General features: G+C 49.3%; 1 protein-coding gene across 10 annotated transcripts in view; it reads right to left on the bottom strand.

Moving 5' to 3' along the window:
- LOC111157613 (RAB, member of RAS oncogene family like 2B) overlaps positions 1 to 12,509 on the bottom strand; it is a 32,196-nt gene that overhangs the window by 2,232 nt on the left and 17,455 nt on the right. For 4 of the 10 annotated variants that reach the window (XM_022519185.1, XM_022519184.1, XM_022519186.1 and 1 more), the window contains exons 4-8: positions 11,832 to 11,911; positions 11,057 to 11,136; positions 8,027 to 8,138; positions 7,603 to 7,700; positions 7,187 to 7,270 (exon numbers count right to left, since the gene is read on the bottom strand). In XM_022519185.1, coding sequence (XP_022374893.1) covers positions 7,187 to 7,270; positions 7,603 to 7,700; positions 8,027 to 8,138; positions 11,057 to 11,136; positions 11,832 to 11,911 — 454 coding nt within the window. The other 6 variants (XM_022519183.1, XM_022519180.1, XM_022519181.1 and 3 more) reach the window with 6 other exon arrangements.

The following is a 12,509-nucleotide window of genomic DNA, read 5'->3' as shown; positions in this document are numbered from 1 at the left end:
GACCTGAGCTGAAGGCAGACACTTAACGGATTGAGCCAGCCCGGCGCCCCAACTGTGCGATTTTTGACCACTTGAGTCCTTTGTTTACACTGGTAGAAATCTGAGATCATCGCGCATTTAGCAACCTAAGATCGCAGACGGCTTTGGGCTCCTGAAACCATCATCATTCACCTGAGCGACAGCGCCGTAGGCGTCTGGGGGTGGGGAGAAGTATACAGAAGATACCTTTAAAGGCGATGATATTATAAGTCAGTTTCCCTAATTTACATAAATTAATGAACTGAATGCAAAAAAGAAACAGAGTATACAGAAAAACATCTACAACTGTTGTTGAGGTGTGGGGATCTGGATAATGCAGCTGGGTCATGTTTTCCTTTTTGCTGTAGGAGTTTGTGGCAAATAAAGTAGTTTGTGGCTTTTTCGTTTCTTCTTTATTAAAATATGTAGAAATCCCAGGGCACCTGGGTGGCTCAGCTCCAGTCATGATCTCCGGGTCCTAGGATCAAGAGCCCCGTGTCAGGCTCCCCACTCAGTGGGGAGTCTGCTTTTCCCTCTCCCCCTGCCCCACTCCTTGCTCACTCTCTATTTCAAATAAAAATTAAAAAAAAAATTTAGAAATCCCATACTTGAGGGCACCTGGGTGGCTCAGTGGGTTAAAAGTCTCTGCCTTCGGCTCAGGTCATGATCCCAGGGTCCTGGGATCGAGCCCCGCATCGGGCTCTCTGATCAGCAGGGAGCCTGCTTGCCCTTCTCTCTCTCTGCCTGCCTCTCTGCCTACTTGTGATCTCTCTCTCTGTGTCAAATAAATAAATAAAATCTTAAAAAAAAAAAAGAAATCCCATTCTTGAAAGATGCCTCAATTATCAGTGGCTTTATGAAGCAAAGACCAAAAGTAAACATGAAAAGCGTAAAAACAAACTTGCATTTGGTTTGTTTGAATCACTTGCTGCTGATTATGTCCTCATCAAGGATGTGCAAGTCCTGGGCTGCCTTACTTTGTTGTCACGGTCCGTTTCGTTAAATAGCCGAGGACTTTGGGACTCTTGCAATGTGCTGTTGGCTGGTCACTGTTCTGCATCTGAAAATCTCTGCACGAAGTACTAAAGAATGCTAAGAAATGACAGCGGCACCATTTTGATTCGTCCAAACGTTTCCAAGGTCGGAAATAGATCTGGACTCAGTGCAGAGAAGGTTAAGACATACAGAAAACACGTAGGAAATGACTGAAGGGAGTCCTTCCTTCTCATTTGCATGAGAAGTTACTTCTCATGGAAATGAGCGGATGTCTCCAGTTAAAGGCAGAGCTTGGCAGAATGGTTTGAGGCAAGATCCAGCTGCATGCTGTCTACAGGAGCTTGAGACCCAGTGACACAGAGAGGGTTACAGGGAGAGGGTGGAAAAGATCCTCCATCCAGACAGCAACCAGCAGAGACGTGGTGTGGCCATACCCATATCAGACAAGACGGACCAGAAGTCGAGGTGGTTGGAAGAGGCAAAGAAGGGCATTAGATACTGAAAAGACGGCCAATTTATCAAGAAGCTAATTAGAAGTATAAAGGATAAAATACAAACAGAGATACTCTAAAAAACACATATGCCTATATGCACCAAACAACAGAGCCCCTGAATATTTGAGGCAAACATGAACACACGGAAGCAGTGCTACAGTACTATTCAGAGGCGTCAGCACTGCGTTGCCAACAGTGGATGGAACATCTAGATAGAAAGTCCACAAAGACATACAGGACTTTTAACAAGACTGTTAATCAACGACCTATAACAGACATACATAGCACACTCTCCCCAACAGCAGAATACACATTCTTCTCAAACCCATAGGGAACATTCCATAGGACAGACCATGTTTTAGGCCATAAACAATTCTCAATAACTTTAAAAAGACTGAAATCATACGAAGTATCTTTCCCAACCACAATGAGTGAAGCAGACATCAACAACAAAAGAAAAACTGGAAAAGTGACAATTATGTGGAAATTAAAGAAATGCTCTTAAACAAGCTTAATGGATCACAGAAGAAATCACAAGGGTATATAGAAAATACTCAGTGACAAATGAAAATGAAAACACAACGTGCAAAAATTTACGGCATGTAGCAAAGGCAATGTGCAGAGGGAAATTTATGGTGATAAATGTCTATGTTAAAAAAGAAGAAAGATTTCAAATGAATAACCTACCTTTACACTTTAAGGAAGTGGAAAAAGAAGGGCAGACTAAAGCTAGCAGACTAAAGGAAAGAATAAACATTAGAGGTAAATGAAATAGAGAATAGAAAAACAATTGAGAGGGAATAATTATACCACAAGTTGGTTCTTTAAATAGATCAACAAAAATGACAAACTTTTAGCTATAATGACAAAGAAAAAAGAAAGGTGAAAATAGTTAAAATAAAAAATTAGAAGTAACATTACTACTAATTATACAGAAAGAAAAAGAAACATAAGAAAATACTATAAACAAGTAGATACCTCTCAAATTATATGATGTAGATGAAATGATACCTGATAAAGGCATGAAAAATCCCACCGCTAACCCATACTCAACAGTAAAGAGCTGAAAACCTCCCCCTAGGATAGGATCAAGGCAAAGACGTCTGCTTTTACCAGTTCTATTCAACACAGTACTGGGAGTTCCAGTTAGAGCAAGTAGGCAAGAAGAGGAAACAAAAGCTTCCAAATTGTAAAGGAATACGTGAAAACTTTTTCTGTAGGCATGTATGATTCTATTTATAGAAAGTGCACAAGAATCCACAGAAAGCTAGGGTTAAAAGGATTCAGCAGTTTCAGGGTACAACATCAACACACAGAAGTGAGCTGTGTTTCTATAACCAGCGATGAGCAATAAAAAAAGGAAATAGCATTCGCAGAATACCAGGAAATAAAGTTGACCAGGAGGTGAAAGATTTGTATGTGAAAACTACAAACACCGCTGGAACAAATTAGAGACTCCAACAAAGGGAGAGACATCCCAGGTTTGTGGATTGGAAGACTTAATATTGTTACGATGTCAAAACGATCTTTAAAAAGAACAAAGTTGAAGGACTTTTAAAACTGTACTATGAAGTTACACAGCGAGACCACAGAATAGAATTGAGAGTCCAGAAATAAATTCACAAACTGGGACCAAGGTGGCAAAACCATTCAGAGAGGAAGTCTTTGCAACAAATGCTGTCAGGACAACTGGACGTCCACAAGCACAGGTGTGTACTTTTGCCTCATGCCATGGACAAAAAATAACTCAAAATGGATCAATGACCTAAATGTAAGAGCTGGAGCCACAAAACTCTTAGAAAAGAACATAAAGGTTAAGTCTTCATGACCTCGGATTTGGCAATGGATTCTAGATATGACACCAAGAACATGAGCAACAAGCAAAAAAAAGGACAAACTGGAGTTCTTAGAAATTAAAGACTTTTATGCATCAAAGAAAGATATTATTCACAAAGTTTAAAGACAATCTATAGAATGGGAGAAAATAGCTGTAAATCATAAATCTGATGAGCATTTAGATCCAGAATATATAAAGAACTCTTATAACTCAACAACAAAAAAGACAATCCAATTTAAAAATAGGCAAAGTACTTGTACAGGTATTTTCCCAAAGAAAATTTACAAATGGCTAACAAGCATATGAAGAGAGGCACAACATCATGGCATTAGGGCAATGCAAATCAAAACCACAATGAGGTACCATTTCACAACCACTAGAAATGGGTTGGATTTGTCTTTAAAGTAGAAAACAACATGGGCTCGCTAGGGAGTGGGGAAATTGGAATCTTTGTGCATTGTTTGTAGGACTGTAAATGGTTCCACTTTGGAAAAGACAGGAAGTTCCTCAAAAGTTTAATTGTGATTAAATGTAATTACCATATGACCCTGTAGGTCCACTCCTAGATACACACTGTACCATGGCCTGAATTATGGCCCTCCAGAACTCATATGTGGAAGTCCTAACCTTCAATGTTGACTGTATTTGCAGTCCAAGCATTGAGAGGAGTAATTAATGCTAAATGAGGTCATAGGGCTGGGGCCCAACCTTTGTGTCAAAGGATGTGTGGTTGTGTACGGAGGGAAGAGAAAGAGATCTCTGCGGGAAAACAAAGAAGAGGCCATGTGTGCACTTAGTGAGACAGCAGGTGCCGACAGGCCAAGAAAAGTGGCTTCGGAATGAAACCAACCTTGCCGGCACCTGATCTTAGAGCTCCCAGGCTCCAGAACTGTGAGAAATAAATGTCAGTCAGCGGTGATTGGTGATGGCGGCCTGAGCAGACTGGGACAGCCAGATCAGAATACTGAGGCCCCTGCTGTGAGCCCATACTCAAGCCTGGTGGTAGCAGCAACATTCACGCAGCTGAAGGGTAGAAACAGCCCAAATGTCCACCAACGAGCGACTGGGTAAGCAAACTGTGGGATGTATATAAAATGGGACGTGTTCAGTCCTAAAAAGGAATGAACTATTTAAAATGTGGATGAATCTTGGAAACATGTTGCCAAGTGAAAGAAGCCAGACACACAAGGTCACAGCGTAGGATCCCACGGATGTGAAATGTACAGGACGTATAAACCGAGACAGAAAGTCCGAGACTCTGCCAGGACCTGAAGGGAGAGGGTATTGGGGGGAGAAGCTGCTTGATGAGCAAGGGGTTTTACTTCTGAGTGACGGAAATAACCTAGAACTAGAGAGAGGTGAGAGTTGAACAGCACTGTAACTGTACTAAATGGGACTGCGTCGTTTACTTTAAAATGGTTAATTTTATGTTATGTAAGTCTCACCTCAATAAAATACTTAAAAAAAGATCCAGGGGTGGCATTCCCTGTCTTAGGATGGAGTGAACTTCCAGGAGCAGGTGATCTGAGCATGTGAGGGTGGGTGGCCACAGACGCTCCTGGCACCCTGCCCAGGCAGTCCTCCCCTGGCTGCTGTGAGAATTGAGGGTTACACCTGCCCGTGTTCCCGGAGAGCCGCCCTTGCTAAGCGGCCAGGGGGCAGAAGCCCCTTGGCCATGGAGGCTAGGCGCCATCACCTCCCCTTCCCCCTCCTCCCACATGTGGCTGACTACCACTCGAAGACCCCCTGGTCCAAAGTGGGACCAACTCTGTGGGGCAGTTTGCCCTCCAGAGCTCCCTGGGGGCGGGGAGACCGCACCCTTGCTGCGTTCTGGCCTCCTGCCCTCTCCTGCTCCCTTCTCAGAGGGAACCTGATGCAAAATGGTTATGTAAAACTAATACTGATGGGAAATTTTTTGGTATTTGAAGGAAATCTTGATAAAGCCATTATGTAAAAAAAAATACTTATTGGTCATTTACAACATCAAAGGGCTTTTTTTTTTTTTTGGTACTTTTTATAAAGATCTTATTTATTTATTTGACAGACAGCGATCACAAGCAGGCAGAGAGAGAGGGGGAAGCAGGGTCCCCGCCGAGCAGAGAGCCCGATGCGGGGCTTGATCCCAGGACCCTGGGACCAGGACTCGAGCCGAAGGCAGAGGCTTTAACCCACTGAGCCATCCAGGCGCCCCTTTTTTGGTAGTTTTTAAAAGCCTACCTCACCAGGGTAGCACATTCCTCAAAATCCCGGGTCAAGTAAATATTTTCAGTTGAAATTATAAGTATTAGCAATTTAAAGGCAGATAAACTTTGTTCTTGCTTCTTGTTCTTCCCAAATAAATACTTGTTCTTTTTCATACTCTAAAGTCCGGGGCACCTGGGTGGCTCAGTTGGTTGTGTCTGCCTTTGGCTCAGGTCATGATCTCAGCATCCATGCCCTAACCTTGCTCAGCGGGGAGCCTGCTCCTCCCTCTCCCCCATTTATGCTCTCTCTCTCTGAGAAAATCTTAAAAAACAAAACCAAAACCCACTGCAGTGGTCTCCGTGAGGGCAGAGCTGACCGGGCTCCTCACACGGCAGGTGGAGGCAGGGGCCCTCATTCGTCTAGGTGATGATCATGGCTCTCCCAGGGCTTTTTGCTCAGTGAAATCCAGACCTACAAGCACGCACATACATGCGATGTTTATGTTAATTCGAATTTTTCTATACAAATGAAGACACTGGAAATGATGATGATGATGGGCGAGGCAATCGTACAAACACACTACTGACCCGTGAGTCCTGGAGAGAAGTGGGGGAGGCAGCAGGGTGCCCCTCTCCCCACCCATGGGGCAGGACTCACAACAGTTCTTAAAAAAGGCAGGAAAGCATCATCTGCTGCAACAGGGGCTGTAAAGGGAAGTTCTTTGAATCCACATGGGCATGCTTCCCAGTACTGCTAAGGGTGACAGGACTCGTCACCTGTTTCCCTGGGCTTTCAAGGCAAACCTGTCCTGTGACAGGAACAGATGTCTGCTCAAAACCATTTCTGAAAAACAGTTGGTTGGGAGACTAAAAAGAGGAAAAAGGATGGAGGCCCCCTGAACCTGTAGGGGTGGGAACCGTGGCCGTCAGCGATTAGAAATCATTCCCTTGGCGGAAAGGCAATGAGTAGGCCCCAAGGTCAATTCTGGGAGAGAAAACACCTCAATTTCCTTTTATTGGAGAGACACACAAAGCATGTTTCCTAAAGCTCTTCCCAGCCACTGCACAAGCTGGGGAAGCTGAGGGTACTGATCTCTAATTCTGCTTCAGGGTCTACTATGCCTGTCTCGCACCAGCCAAGGGTGCTTGCTGGTGCAGACCCCACCCCGGTCCCTGAGGACAGGGGAGAGGACAACTGTGGAAGGGTCAGGAGTCATGGGCCATGGTAGGCGGGGAGGCAAACAGAACGGGTGGGCTCGCAGGAGGTAGAGGGGACGGCTGGCAAGAATTTTTCAATTCCTAGCTGCAGGGGTGCTGATGGGAGGGTATCCCGAAGGACACCCCCACCAAAGTCCACGAGGAGCGAGGCCCCCGTCTTTGACTCAGGAAGGGGAGGGGCTCTCAGTGTCGCCGTGCTGCGCTCGATCTGGCACTTCCTCCTCCTTCTGCTCCAAATCAAAGTTCTGTGGACAAGGCTGCAGGTGAGGCCTGGCCCTATGTCTTCCCCGGGGTGGGGGGGGAGGGTGTGACTCTTCTGGGGGAGCGTGCATGATGAGCGTGCATTTCCCGAAGGGCCGGCAGGAGCCGCTCTACTGACTTTCGTTCTGCAACCCTCTGCAGAGAAGCTTGATCCCATCTAACACTTCCCCCTGACCTACCTCAAGCTCCTGCAAAACCTCGTCCATGAAGTCCTGGGAGTTGTGTTTGTAAGACACAGCTAATCGAATTGCGTCATTGAAGAGCTGGGGGCAGGTGGCGGCGGCAGGAAGGAAGACAGGGCAGTGGGTCTCAGTGCCCTGTCCCCATCATATGTCCACACAACACTCCACCCCTAAAGTCAGCAAGTTCACCCCTCGATTCACCTCCCGATCAATGTACTTTTTCTGCCAAGCCCAGGCCCATCATCTCCCCTACTGTCAGAACAAACCATGACCCATTCCTATCCCCACTCACTCTGGATCGCCCACTCACGGCCCCTGCAGCAACGCCTGTCCTCTCCACCATCCCTTCTCTTCGCAGCTTCCCTGGTCCCTTAAGTACTTGGCCTTCCCTGAGCTCTGCAGCCCACCGTTACCTTCACGACATTGGTACCATCAGCAGCTGAGACAAAATACAGGGGAAGAGAGAACTTCCTGGCAAAATTGAAGCTCTTCTGGGTCATCTTTACGTCTGCTGTAAAGAGAAGGTAGGACATTGGCCTGTCCGTTAGGGGAAAGGGAGAGGTCGCCGGAGACCATTCCAGAAAGTGGGACAGGGAGGGGCAATCAGAGGACATGTCCTAGAAAAAGTTCATTTAACAGGGATCTACGTCTTGGAAAGAGGAAAGATTGGCTCAGTTGGGATCTTTACTGGATAGAGACTGATGGAGAGCAAACAAGGGCTGTATTTTGGGAAGGAGGACAGATCACTGAAGGTTCACTGCCCCAGGAATGGAGGAGGAAATGGGTGGTGGTGGCTTGCCCATGGACATGGACACCCAGATGCAGGGATGGCCCCACCATCAATTTTATTGGCCACCACGATGCATGGGATCTCCGGCCTGAACTCCCGAAGCTCTGTGTACCAGGTGCTCAGGTTCTTGTACGTTACTTTCCTCTGCACGTCGAACACCTGCAGTGAACAGAGGACGGAAAATAGCTCAGGCCGTCGGGGTCTGCGCACCACCACCCCTGACACACACCAGCCGCTGAGCGGCCCTGGGCCCGCCCTTCCCAGGGAAGCCCCCAGAACCTCCCGATCCAAAAGGTGCCTTTAAAATGTTTACTCCTTTTCTGTCATCTTGCCATCGGTGTATCTGTTATCTAGGGTGTATCATTGCACTGATCAATATAGTCTGTTGCAATCTCTAAATCTTTTGTTTTGTTTCTTAGTCTATGACTGGTATTACTCAAACTTTGTCTTGAGATTCCTTATGCGGGGTACCTGGGTGGCTCAGTTGGTTGGGTGTCTGACTCTTGGTTTTGGCTTAGGTCATGATCTTTGGCTCGTGAGACTGAGCCCCACGTCGGGCTCCATGCTTCGTGGGGGGTCCGCTTGAGATTCTCCTCCTCTTCCTCTGCCCTTCCCCTCTCCACTGCCTGCACATGCTCTTTCTAAAATAACTAAATGAATCTTTTAAAAGAATTCCTTTGTAATAACTTTAAATGCCTCCAAGATTTCCCATGGTTACTATCAGTGTACTTTTAAAAGATTATTATTTTTATTTACTTTTTTTTAAATAAGGATTTTATTTTTTTGAGAGTGAGACAGTGCAAGCGGGGGAGGGGAGAGGGAAAGAGAAATTCAGGCAGACTCCTTGCTGAGCACAAGCCTGACACGGGGCTTGATCCCATGGCCCTGAGATCACGACTTGAGCTGAAATCAAGTCAGATGCTCAACTGACTGAGCCCCCCAGGCACCCACTATCGATACATTTTTAACTTTGAAACTTTTGTTTAATCTCTTGTTATTTTGTATCTTAAACCTTTTAAAAGTAATTTTTATCTATTCTTGTTATTTGAAGGTGGCTGACATCTTTATTACTTTGGAAGTGGGGGCAGGCGCTCAGGAGCTCTTGGTGGGGCAGCGGGCTTCCTCGTCCCCACCATGGGCGTCGGGGCGCTCAGCATGGTGCAATTCCGCAAGCAGCAGCCACGTGCCCATCATGCTGGTCCCTGTTCTTGCAGGTCACGTGCCTGATGCCGCGGAGGGTGGCCCTGACCTTCTGGGTGATGGTCTGCACAGGGGAGGTGGCAGGTTTTCACTGGCCGGATCTGCGTGTCAGGACCACCTGTACACCTGTGCCTGCGGCTGCTGGCTCACGCCCACAGTCTGGAGGCGAATTGGATGCTTGAAGGGAAGGAGCTGCTCGGCCTCAAGGCTCCGGGTCTGTGTGTTCTGGTTGATTGGGAAGCTGGAGCCATTCTGTGACCACCCACCTGCCAGGGTGGGGTGCACAGCGCAGTGGTCCCTCTCGCTGCAGTGGCCGGAGTTGGAGCGACTATCTTTTATTATTGTGTAGCTTGTAATTTGATTAGCATTTTACAGTGGATAGTTTTTACCTATTTTAAAATAGCAACATGCACAAGTACGGCAGACGCGCTCTAAGGGCAGGGGAGGCCAGGGGTCCTGACGTGCTTGGAAGGACTGCTGCAGGGACGGGGCCCTCAAACCCCTGGCCAGAGCTCCTTAAAGGCCAGCCTCCTGCTTTCAGGCCCACATGGCCCCAGCACAGCCGTGGATCCAGAACAGCCCGGGGACTTGCTGGAATGGCTGCTCTCCCTTCATGGGAGTAAATGCGTCTCACCCAGCACAGGGGCTGCTCTGCATGGCAGGGGGCTTGGGGCAGCAGCTGTCGCAGCTGAGGCAGCAGGAGGTCCGCCTGGGAGGCCCTTCCACCGTACACCTAGGCCCCATATCAACAAATGACAACGTTGTCTTGAATCCCTAATGAAGACTTCCTATAAATCACACTGGTAATGAGTTTTCCACAATCTGCTTCACACCGGCCTGCCTCCCACGATCACCATCAGTCACCTTTCGTCCAGGTCTGATCTTGTTTTGTGAGCTGAGGAACAGTTGGCGGGGCCGAGGAGCAGCCCCATCCAGTCTCTGAGTGGAGCTCCCGCTGGGACTATCGGATCCCACATGGTCACCGCAAGGCGAGCACTTTCTACCTGCCAGGCCCCATGCAGCAGACAGCTGCACTGAAAGGCATGAAGGAATGCCCAGGCGTCAGAGGAGGGTCCAAATGGAGCCGATGGAGAGGTGTCCGAGGCGGGGCGGGGCGGGGGGGGGGGTGTTCCTCCCAGAGAGAGAGTGGAGGTAAGCGCAGAGCTCCAAACGCCAGTGCAGAAGTGGGACAGACATGGCTGGGCTCTCCCCTCCTGCTTCTCCAGGGTCAGAGGCGTTGACCATGTGAGCCTCCAGGTGGGACTGCTGGCCTGCACTGCCCCCCGTGCCGTACCCAGTCGCCTTCTCATTCTGTCCTCTTACAGGTACTAATATTACAATTTGGAAAATGTCAAGAGATTTTGTGTTAAGGGATAAGGGAGCTGGAGAATGGAGCCAGGGCTCTGGGCAGGGGCCCTACGCACACAGGCTTGCACAGCTCTCCCGCGCTTCTTTAGCTCTCTCTCAGGTCCTCGTATGGCAGTTTTTACCCTACGGCTATGGGGAGCCCCCGAAGACTGTGTTTTAGACAGCACAGAGGAGAGGGGCTCGTTTGGGAGCAGGACCAGGTGATGGGGCTGAGGGGACCTTGGAAGCCTGTTGGAACAGGTGGCTCCCACCAGGGAAGGTCTTTCCTTGCCTCTTAGATGCCAAGCCTGATGCAGAGGCCCTGGAGGTGCTCCACCCCTGGATGGGGGTCCCTCATCCAGCCCCACTTGAAGAGAAGCTCACCCGGGCATGTTCTCACTCTGGAACCTCCCCAGGCTGCCCTGATCCCCTCTCTCCCAGTACCCAGCCTTAGTGAGGGGGGCTCAGCACTGCTGGGTCACCCTGCAAGCTTCACAGAGCCTTTGTCCACTGCCCGGCGGGTCTCATACCATGATGCAGGCGTGGGCCTTGTGGTAGTAGGAGGCGTGCATACTCTGGAACCGCTCCTGGCCTGCCGTGTCCCAAAAGTCTGCAACAGGAACACAACTCTGTCTGGTTCGGCTGGAGGGCAGAGAGACCCGGACACACAGAGCATCTCTGTGCAGATCTGTGTGTGCAGGGACACAACACGTGGGAGGACAGGGAGGAATAAAGGCCGCAGATCTCACACGTGTGCGTCATCAGGACACAATGCACCTGGGGGTGCCACGGAAGGTCTGTGTACGTGTGTGTGCATGGCAGTGAGTAAGAGGGAAACACGTGGCCAGGCCAGGAGGAAGGAGCATGCAGACAGGAAGTCCTGAAAGGGAGAAGGCAGGTTTCCCAGTTCTCCCATCCCCAAGATGCAGAGCCCTTCAACGTCGAACTACGCTGACTTCCCATGTGTGCTGGCCACCGATGGTAGACACAGCCAGGCAGGATGCGTGGCCTAGCCAAGCAGGAGGCGGTGACATCACAGAAAGTCAAAACCTTTTGTGGAAGGTAATACTCAGACCACAACTGTTATTTCTTTCCACTGGTTGATTAGAATACCAGGTCAGAGAGCTGGACCGAGGCCTTGTGCACCTCCTCCCCTGTTCCCTGGGCTCCAGGATCCCAGGCTCCTCCCTACCACCCCTGCTCTCTGCTGAGGTCTCACTTCCTTCCTGCCTCTCTCCCATGGACTTCTCTCCCCTCCCCTCTCCTCTCCCTCGAGAGTCCATGGCCCGGTCTGGTGCTGCTTACCCACAAGGACTGTCTTGCCATCCACTGTGGCTGTGTGCTTGTACAGGGTCAGGGCGTACGTGGACAGCTGCTGTGGCCGACTGCATTCAGGTTAAGGAACAGAGAGGAACAAAAGGCAGGCAGGGAAGGTGCTTGGGGTGGGGCTCTGCAAGATGAAACTGGCCCTCTCCTTTTCTTTCTGGATTCTTCATATTTTAAACTGAATGAATGTTGCAGACAGAGGATCAGCTTCAAACATCACGGGCACAAACTCCCTGGGAAGGCGAGGGGCAGGCGACGCTGGGATGTGTCCTGGCCGTCTAAGTACCGGGGACAACACAGAGTGGAATTTTACAGAGAAGCCGTCACCACCAGTATCATGTAGGCTGCCCTAGTCCCTTTATGGATGGGGCTCCCACAGGCCCAAGAGGAGACGCAGACTTAGGCAGCACGTGACCCTTCCAGGAAAAAGGCCTCCAGAAGCCAGACAGCTGACAAGCTGTTCATGAACGGCCTGTGTGTGAAACCCCGACAAAATCCTGGGGAACGAGACTTCCCGAGGCCGCGAGGGGCGGGGCGGTTTAACCAGGAAGCCGGAGGAGCGGGCGGGCGGGGGCGGAGGGGCACGTGGTATGAGGTGAAGCAAGATCTACTCAGCTCCTGGGGGTGGCGGGGGGCAGGACCCAGGGCAGGGAGGAG

Source organism: Enhydra lutris, unplaced genomic scaffold, assembly GCF_002288905.1.
Source record: "Enhydra lutris kenyoni isolate GAN:26980312 unplaced genomic scaffold, ASM228890v2 scaffoldscaffold55, whole genome shotgun sequence".
Lineage (NCBI taxonomy): Eukaryota > Metazoa > Chordata > Mammalia > Carnivora > Mustelidae > Enhydra > Enhydra lutris.
The sequence above is the reverse complement of the archived record's forward strand: the minus strand, read 5'-3'. Positions and strand labels throughout refer to the sequence as shown.